Source organism: Gymnoscopelus braueri, assembly GCF_963280865.1.
Source record: "Gymnoscopelus braueri genome assembly, chromosome: 5".
Lineage (NCBI taxonomy): Eukaryota > Metazoa > Chordata > Actinopteri > Myctophiformes > Myctophidae > Gymnoscopelus > Gymnoscopelus braueri.
Genome location: NC_137606.1, coordinates 4,412,236 through 4,422,545, shown reverse-complemented (window position 1 = coordinate 4,422,545; position 10,310 = coordinate 4,412,236). Strand labels below are relative to the sequence as shown.

At 42.2% G+C, this 10,310-nt stretch overlaps 1 protein-coding gene across 1 annotated transcript in view; it reads left to right on the top strand.

Annotated features, from left to right (window-relative positions):
* Nucleotides 1-1,242: 1,242 nt before the first annotated feature.
* The window catches only part of LOC308086088 (zinc finger FYVE domain-containing protein 1), a 29,620-nt gene continuing 20,552 nt past the window's right edge, over nucleotides 1,243-10,310 (top strand). The window contains exons 1-3 of the mRNA XM_080429458.1: nucleotides 1,243-1,542; nucleotides 8,103-8,384; nucleotides 9,476-9,698. Coding sequence (XP_080285584.1) covers nucleotides 1,420-1,542; nucleotides 8,103-8,384; nucleotides 9,476-9,698 — 628 coding nt within the window. The 5' untranslated portion in view covers nucleotides 1,243-1,419. The remainder of the gene's footprint in view (nucleotides 1,543-8,102; nucleotides 8,385-9,475; nucleotides 9,699-10,310) is intronic.

The following is a 10,310-nucleotide window of genomic DNA, read 5'->3' as shown; positions in this document are numbered from 1 at the left end:
ACCTTTTATGGCAAATGATTTTACCCTTTAAAGCAACATTATTATCAAAGGGACAATCACATTTTGATCAATATCGGCCTACATTTCAATGACTGAAATAAGGAAGGAGGCTGCCAGACTGAGCTCAGTCCAGGACAAGACATCAGCCATGCTGAAATCTCTCTCCCCATGTCAGTTTAGTAGCAGTGTGGCGCCACTCGGAAGCCATTCTGACATGTGATATTTATAGATCTGTGCTAACAAATATTTAATGAACATTAGCAAGCAGCTCTAACCATGGCAGCACTGCTCCAATAAAACACTTTGTGTCAGTTAAATGGAAATTAGTGTTTACTGTGTAGTGTACTAATAATAAAGTAAACTAGTTTACATGCATTCATCATCATCAACTGGCCATTGGAAATAATCACCCCTAGCCAGCATGAATTTATTTTTTGTTTGTAAGAATGAATCAAAGTAAGTATACTCGACTGCCTCAATGCAAGTTATTTGTGGGCTGTACATTCATTATCTCATCTCATCTAATTTTACGCTTTCTAATTTATTGATTCTTGGAGTTTATAAAACTGAATCACACACTAGTGCTCAGTTCTGACTTCAGTTTCGCATTTTCACCACAAGATGGTGCTAATTTCCCTCATATACAGCGTGGTCCAAAGACGTGCGTCTGGTCTGTGCGTGAACGTCTTCCCTAGGCTCCTCCCCAAACGTGGCGTTGTTGTTGGGTCGAGTCTACATCCCATAGCTCGAATGGACCGCCGGTTTCGGGCTAAGCAAATGTTAGTCAGAAATGATTGATAAATAATAATGTATGAAATATTGTATAGATTTGTGTGAACATTTTCAATATTTTTTATAGACCTATTTTTTTTTATTGTGGTATTGTGGCCTACTGATTTGTGTCTATTATTATTAATTAATATTAAATATCAAATAATATGAATATATAAAAGATTGTGTCTAATTATTTACAAATTTTAAATCATTTTATTTAATTATATTACAGATTGTTGTCAATTATTACAATTGTAATAGTTATTATTATTATTATTGTTATTATTATTATTATTATTATTATTATTATTATTATTATTATTATTACATTTAAAAGACTGTCTCATAGACAGCGTTTCCGTGACAACAAACTTAAGTAGCCAATGGCAGCGTCGCCTAAAGAAAGGCCCTCCTCAGGGGCAATGGGATCTCTACGCTGTGTGTGTGTGTGTTGTGACTGGTGGTGGGGTGACATGACAGTCAAACAGACAGACAGAAGTGGGTTAACTTTCGGTTTAGTCTGCTTGTCTGACTCCCTCCCTCTCTGCCTGTCTGTCTGTCCTCTCAGAATCAGAAACATGTCGTGTTGAACAACAACAACAACAACAACAACAACAACAACAGACAGACAGACAGACAGCATCCATGTCCGAGACACTGATGAGAGAAATGGACATGAACGCGTCGCTGTGTCTCGGCAACAAGCCGGGGGGTGACGGGCGATCAGACCGCAGCTTCCTGTTGGTGGACGAACAAGAAAACCTGCAGGTGAAACTCATTTAGCTAAACTCTTTAGCTAGCTGCGGTGGGTAAGCGTTAGAAGGAGTTCTCCTTGACACTATGTTACTTTCGAGCCGTTGCCTGAACACCCCCGGTAGAGCAACCTCTCGTCTTTAGTAAAAAATAAATAAAAAAAACGCTTTCGCTACTCACCAAAACAAATATGGGTTTAAGATGGTGAAAGCCTACTTTCGTTAGTGGGGTCACTCGGAGCCCCCCACCTCACGTCTAAAATACAACTTTTGGCCAGAAAATAAAATATTTCACCGTAAGGAAATAATCTTTAGTTGCTCCACTGCGTCCCCTACAGATCTGGTCAATGGAATGTTTCTATTGACCACATCTGTAGGGGGCGCAGTGGAGCAACCAAAACATTTTTCCTTCCGGTGAAATATTTTATTGTCTTGTCCAAAAAAGTGTATTTTAGACGGGGGGTGGGGGGCTCCGAGTGACCCCACAACGGAAAGTAGGTTTTCAACATCTTAAACCCGTCTTTGCTTTGGTGAGTAGCGAAAAGTGTCTTTTGTCTTGCTCTTTTCACTACAGACGAGAGGCTGCTCTACCGCGGGTGTGCGGGCAAAGGCTCGAAGGTAACATAGCGTTAAGGAGAAGAACTCCTTCTAACGCTATGGACCAGCAGCCGGACCAGAGCTAGCGCTAACGCCCGAAAAAGCAGATCTACAAGCTCACAACGCGTCGCGAGCTTGTAGATCGGCTGTTTTTGCTGACCGCTGGGGGGGGGGGGGGGGACTCAAAACAAAGTCCACATTAAGATTTAAAAGGCCACGCTTGTTATGTTTTTATTATGACAGTGGCGTTGTTGGTAAGAATAGCAAGTGGAATACACGAATGCGCCGTTATTTTAAAAGTTTAACAATTTAACGTCTTTTTAACGATAATAACCGAGCTATATGATGATAAATGACAGGAATACTAAAGGATGTTAGCCAATAGCTGTTAGCAGACAGTTGATGACTTCCTGTGTGGGTGATGCTGCCCACCATGATACTGCAACAATAATAACAACAATAAAGGATAATAGGTTTTATTTTATTATTACCGCCTGTTAGCTACGTTGTGTCTTTGCCTGGGTAATGTACAAAGGTAGAGTGTTTTGGCCGGTGGTGGAAAAAAGTACTCAAGTTTTCAAATAATTGTAGTGGAGTAAAAGTATAATATTTCTCTCTGAGATGTAGTGGAGTAGAAGTAAAAGTACCTAAAAATTGTACTTAAGTACAGAACTTGAGTAAATGTACTTAGTTACTTTACACCACTGGTTTTTGCAGATTGAAAGACACTTTGGGAAAATCCCCTTGTGAGCCATGCTCATGAGTCATAACTGCACGGACAGAAAACTAGGACACTGTATAAAAGTGGTACAAACAAATAATCTGTGTGGATACTGTAGTAACGAGCAGTGTGTTAAGAGATAAACATCGATATCATGGCTGAGAACAGTATTTGTAGTTGTAGGAACTGATGATGATATAGTAATACCCAAAAGGAAAGTTTACACTATCAGCACAGAAAGGTTCCAATATTGACATTAAAAAGACAAAACACATCCTTTGTGCTATCCTGTGTTTTAACATGGTTCTCATCCCCCCCCCCCTGGAGTGGGTGGATACTGAGAAGGGGGCAGGATTATCCCCCCCAAGTCCCCACTTGACATAATGGGGAGACAAATCTGAATGGCTTGTTGAATCACATACTGCCATGCCTGTTTATATAAGCGACTTTGGGCTGTTTTTTCTGTAAAGTTGCTTTTAAATCTAGTTGTAGGTTGCGGTTTTTTTGGGCTCGTTTCCTGGTGTTTAAATCAGTGGTTGTAAAAAATATTTTGTGCCAGGGACCCCCATACGAGATTTGAGTTGTTAAAAAGTGTTTCAAAAACATTCCACTTTTACAATTTCAATATAGGTTTAAAGTGGTTAAATAATATGCTATATATTAACACATTTAGCTGGGGACCCCCTGTGTATGTGATCATGTGGCCTATACGCTTATTTTGGGCTTGTTTTAGCAGACCTGTCCGCTTGTTTCTGTCACAAAACCTGGCAACATTGGAGACTAATCTGAATGGCTTGTTTTCTGACCTCAGAAAACCTAGGCAGCCGCTGGCACAGGGTTAACTTATTTCACAGTTTTTGTGTTAATAGGCACACCAGAGACCCATAAGTATGTGCACAAGGCCCTCAAGCAGTTGAAGTGTTTTTTCCCGGGGACCGCATACCGTGTGTGTGTGTGAAGGCAACTCCGCACCAAACAGACTCGTCCAGACTATTGCAGACTACTCCAGACTGCAACAGACTGGTATTCGGTTGGCAAAAGTTACCATTTAAGTCTGTCAGCCGACTGGCCATTCATGTGCTAATTTGACTTTTAGCGTGCCAGCGTTGCCAGGTCTGCTTATTATAAGCGACTTTGGGCTTGTTTCCCTGCAAAGCCACTTAGGGATGTTCCCAGCGTTTTTTCTTCACTGACGTGCAGTGGTGTAAAGTAACTAGTACATTTACTCAAGTACTGTACTTAAGTACAATTTTGAGGTACTTTTACTTTACTGGAGTATTTCCAATTGTCTATACTTGTACTCCACAACAATTATTTGAAATGTTTAGTTACTAGTTACTTTGCAGATCATTCATGAAATCATTATGAAACATACATTAACCACTTTAGCCCTATTTTGTACCTATAAGCTATTTGAAAATAGCAGATCTACAAGCTCACAACGTGTTGCGATGCACGCGTTCTGAGCTTGTAGATCTGCTATTTTCAAACATTTTTGTACTTTTACTTTTGGTACTTTAAGTACATTTTTATACCAATACTTTAGTACTTTTACTCAAGTAAATGTTGAATTCCGGACTTTTACTTGTAACAGACTCAGAGTACATCTATTGCATTCAAGCCTGGAATTTCGTCATTTTAGGGGCAAGGCCACTTGGCCTTTGGAGGCCCTGCCCGGCCTTCCTGCCAGGGCAGGAAGGCCATCCAAAAAATAATAACGATTTTTAAGTCCAAAAATGATTTTTAAGTCCACGGAAATAATGCATTTAACTTGAAGGTTAAGGATGATTGTATTTTAATATATTATAAGAATAGTATAACTATCTGTGAAATATTACCCATTTATTTCACAAAATAATGTGTTGGCAAATGACCAATATTTAGTTATATAGGTCTCAATATGTCACATTCAGCCCTGGACTTCACTGACTGAAGTAGGGGTCACATTAATCACATTAGATTCACAGAATGTATTTTACCCACAAGTTATTTTCATTCAAATGAAATGTGAATGAACTTGCACTAATAATGACTTTAGTTGATTTTTCACTCTTTAAAATATAGTATTTCTTAATTATTAATAATTACTGCTTGTAGATTGGCTATTTTCACGATTTTAAATTGTTTTTAAATAATAATAAAAAAGGAACATACAAGATTTCCACCCGACAGCCATAATATATAGCCAATATATGGTTCTGTATCAGTATATGAGTCCGTTTTTGAAGATTTCATTCTAATTGGCTACTATGCCTGAATATGAATTTCATGAGCCTGGGTAGGTCACCCTGGCTTGGCGGAGATATGCCCTGTAGCACACTCCGCACAGCAGCAGCAGCAGCAGGTGAAAGCAATTCACTTAATTGCTCGTTCTCTCTCCCTCTTTCCGTCTCCTCAATCTCTCGCTCGCTCTTTCTCTCTCTCAATCTTTCACTCTCCCTTTTTTCTCTCCCTCTCTCTGCCGCTTTTTACCTCTCTCTCTCAATCTTTCACTCTCCCTTTTTTCTCTCCCTGCCGCGTTTTACCTCTCTCTCTCTCTCTCTCTCTCTCTCTCTCTCTCTCTCTCTCTCTTCTCTCTCTCTCTCTCTCTCTCTCTCTCTCTCTCTCTCTCTCTCTCTGATTTACGAGCCTATTCATGCAATGCTTGAACTCCCACTCAGAAGGACATGTTTACATACTTGCGCATTACATATTTATACATAAACACGGATGCATGTGACTCCGTCACTGGACAAATTTACACACCTGCTCCCAATCACCACAGCGCAAAAGTAGGGCAAATCAATCAATCTCTCTCTCTCTGGGAGCAACAACAAGAAACAGTGAATGTAGGTTTTCATAGACATGGTCGCTTGTTTCTCTCACATAATCTGGCAACACCGACAGCCCTCTGTTGTCACTGCCACTGCGCTACCAGTCGGCTAAAAAGCTGAACATGTTCGGTCGGCTCTGGGTCGGCCGAAAAGGTCCCGACGGACCCCCCGACGGACCCCTAACCGACTGGCCGACGCTTCCCGAAGCCAATTCGGCCCAAAATCGGGCCGACTCAGATTGGTCTGGAGAGGGCTTGAGAGGCGACAGGCCATTAGTGTCTGTTATTCATAAGCCTGTTTGCCTGATGGAGCCTGCTAGTCCTGGCCTTTATGCTGTGGTACCACAATGCCAGACAGTAGCAGCTGAAACAGTCCGTGGTCGGGGTGGCTCGGTGAGTCGGGTCCTTTTATAATCCTACAGGTTTACTGACGCACTATCCTAGATGGAGGGAAGCCCACGTCCACTGATGCTCTGGGCTGTCCATACCTCCCTCTGCGTTTTATTTTCACACAAGTTTTCATAGCTTTCCGTCATCTGCTGCAGCAGACGTGCTGTGTAGACAAGGAAGGGGGTGAAGACTCCATCCGTGCCCCTGAGTAGCTCTCTTGTTGGCGAAGAAAGAGAACAATGTGAGCACACATAACTAGTTCCAAAAATAGGGCACGTAACATAATGTAATTTGGAAATGATTGAGTTACAGGCAAAATGATACTGAACAAACAAGTTGTTTGTAAGACTTGTTCGAAAGATGTTGCGACAAAGACAGGCGACACTAGAAATGTATTCAATCTGGAGATAAAACACGTTATCAACGTAAGTGCGATGAATGTATCAAGTTAACCCATTCAAACCGGGAACGCATCTGTGTAACCACTTTATCCATATTTTATACTTTGGCTGTTCAAAAATAGCAGATATACAAGCTCATTGAGTGCTGCTATTTTTGAACATTTATATTTTAGATATTTTTTTATTCTTTTATATTTTTTTAAAGGGAACATTTGTAACTCAAATCTTTGCTTCTGGGGGTCTCTGAAACTAAATATTTTGAGATGGGGTCCGCGGCCAAATACATATAATTTTGGGGGTCCTTGACATGAAAAAGTTTGAGAACCACTGATATAGAAAGATGTGAGTTGCAAATGTTTGCTTTAAGAATATATATATATATATATTCAAAGCTCTTAGCGGCGCTATGAGCTTGTATACTGCATCTGCTATTTTTGAAAAGCCAAAGAAATCTAAGAATTACACAGATTATTTCCTGTTCCTAATGGGTTAAAGAGTCGTGACTCCCTTTGACTCTCCTGTAAGAGTCACCTCCGACAAACGTCTGAAACTTTCTTCCTCTCCCCCTCCATCTCTCACACCTATCCTACACCCCCCATCTTTCTGTCCCCCCTTATCTCTCTCTCTCTCTCTCTCACACACACACACACACACACACACACACACACACACACACACACACACACACACACACACACACACACACACACACACACACACACACACACACACACACACCTCTTTCTCTCCCCTCCCTCTCACTCTCCCCCTCACACACACCCCTCTCTCTTCCTCTCTCTCACCCCCCTTTCTCTCCCACACACCCCCTCTTTCATAGCAAAATGGTGTTAAGCTTGATATTGTGTACTAATTCAATCTGAAATTATTCATATTCATATGTTGTAAAATATTTTATTTTTGACAACACTAAATCCCCTCACATCAATTGTCTTGAGACTGGAGAAAACACTGCAGTGTAGAAAGAGGAAGAAGTATCACAGAACGTTGTATTGTCCTCCTTAAATGTTCCTTTTTAACTAATGTTTTGTCCAAAACGGAAGGGTTTTATTGTGGAAGGGTTCTTTGCTTTTTGTCTTTAATGAGATCAAATTAACAGGGGAGTTATTCATGTTGTTTTAACAAAGCAGAAGGTAACAACCAGTTAGTGTACTACTGAAAATGTGATGTCCTGTGACTCTGTCCTCGACTTGCCCGTTGCCGTTTGCCCCTTTCTTCCCTGTCCATTTCCGCTGTGTACTGTAAAACAGATAATACCATTCCAAGATAATCTTAAAGGGTCTGTATCTAACTTCCCTTGGAGTGTCCGGGTACCCCAGTCAGTCCTTTGAAAGTCTGGGTTGGAGAGGTTCTGGGTTCAATGTCGGACACCAACTCGGCATAATAAGTAGCACAGCTAAACTAACTGAAGACATCACTCTCCGCTGCGCCCCCTACAGATCTGGTCAATAGAACAATTCCATTGAGAGCTTGATGGTCGGTGTGGTGCTCCAGCACTGCAACCAGTCTCCCAGTGGTGAGGGGTTTAGCATTCATTGTGAAGGGGATTGACCCTCGGCTGATGCCAACAATAAGCCCACTCCGTTCTTACTTATTAACTTCCCTCCTGTCACCCTGTTGCCCCCCCCCCCCCCCAGGTGCGTGATGAAGCCGAGTTCCTGCAGGGGCTGGGCTGCGGCCAGGTGGCGGGGGTCAAGGTCCTGTCCATCTTCGGCAACACCGGAGACGGCAAGTCCCACACCCTCAACCACATCCTGTTTGGAGGGCAGAGCGTCTTCTACACCTCCAAGTCTCCCAACTCCTGCACCGTGGGCGTCTGGGCCGCGTACGACCCCACCCTAAACCTGGTCGCCCTGGATACCGAAGGCCTGCTGGGGGCCGCAGCCAATCAGAACCAGAGGATGAGGTTGTTGCTAAAGGTAATGATAATGCCCAGCGGTGGACAGTAGAGCCCTGCATTGGGAATTGCACAAGGCAAGATACCATATGACAAATAACCTAAATTTACAAAGAAATTACTGACATATTTTTGTAACATTTTTCAATATGGAAACGATTACGACGATTATGCAAAAATAATTGCAATTATCTCAAATAATTGCGATTAGACGATTATGACGGGCCTAGACCCAACAACAAAAACTGTACCGCAAAATCCCACGCTGTCCCACAATAAATCGGATGTAAGCGCACCTAAGCATGTGTGGTTGCTTTTCATTTAGCTTGATATGAACACATTTATCTTAGGCTAAATACAGAGGAGAACGAAATTTATGTGCATGTCAGTAAGTCCAGCCGAGCGCACTGTCTCTGTCCGTGGTGCTGTAATGGCTGTCTATCTGTCTCTGTCTGTTTCTCTCGCTTTTTCTGTGTTCCTCAAAAACATTACAAACAGAAGCTTTCTGTTTGTAGTGTTTCTGAGGCCCAGTGGAAATATCGCAGGATTATGCAGGATTTGACGGTAGTATTGCAGGATTATGCGGGACTAAACAGCACTTGAATTTAGCACGTGGCAGAAGCGGTTGTTGGTCAGAAATGAACTGTGGGCGTTCAGAAATGAAACCATGATCAGAAAATCAAGCGGGAGCGGAATATAGAATGCAGTCCTGTGCAGGGCTCTAGTGGACAGTTTGAGTTATTCTACCGACTTTTTTTAATGGTTTGGTACATTTGCACACAGTATTGTCTTGTCTTTCTGCAAAGTTCACGGTTCCCACATCTCTGTCTTCTTCTTTACCCATTCTCACTGAATAAGAGAATGAAAACTTTGTCTGGACACATGTGGTTCCTCTGGCTTTCACAGTGAAAGGATATTTGTTATTTTAAGATTGAAGAGTATTTGAAGTGGTCATACTAGCGATTTAAAGAGTGTTTGAATTGCTTAGATCAGGAATAGAATTCAATAATAATAATAATAAAACCCTAATGGTCTCGGCCTAGAGAGCCCTTGGCTATTAGGCATCTGATCTCAGACATGACCCCACAGTCTCTCTGCCCGCCCCGCTCTCAGGTCCTGGCAGTGTCAGACGTGGTGGTGTACCGCACGCGGGCAGAGAGGCTCCACAACGACATGTTCCAGTTCCTGAGCAACGCGTCGGGGGCCTACCTGAAGCACTTCACCCCGGAGCTGAGGGCCCTGTCCAGCCGCTGTGGGCTGGACGTGCCCCTCTCCTCCCTGGGTCCTGCCGTCATCGTCTTCCAGGAGACCACGCACACTCGGCTCCTGGGAGAAGGTATGAATGGAATTAGGTTTACGATTCCGGTTCTTTCAACGATTCCCTCTTAACACATTACCCGCCAAGATTTTAAACATCGTTTTTTATCCCAGTGACAGCGTAATTACCTTAAATTGATGATCGTTGAAACGCTGTGGAAGCCACGTTGTGTACAAACATCTCCGTGGGTTGGGGGAGGGATCCGTGTATCCACTGGAACGATAACATTCAAACTGTTTTTCTAAAAATCCTACTTGGGGCGGACGGAAGTCTGTTTTTTTGGAATGACGTCACATCCGTCTACTGCTTCTCTGAGTGACGAGGGATTATTCCTAAGCGCCCCTTGTGGAATTTTCTAAAAAATAATAATTTGAAAATAGAACGCATATCTGCGTCCTTGGCAGGCAATGTGTTAACGGTCCAATTCCTTAATGGTTCCATATAATGAATAACGATTCCATAAAGATATCGTTGCGCCATATTCTAACTTTTTGTGTTTTTCGTAAATGAATGCCCTACTTGATCATACTACACACAAAAGTAGCAGATCTACAAGCTATTTTTTTATTGGAATCCTGAAAAGTAACAATTTTGGACATGAGGTTTCCACCCGACAGAGACGATATATAA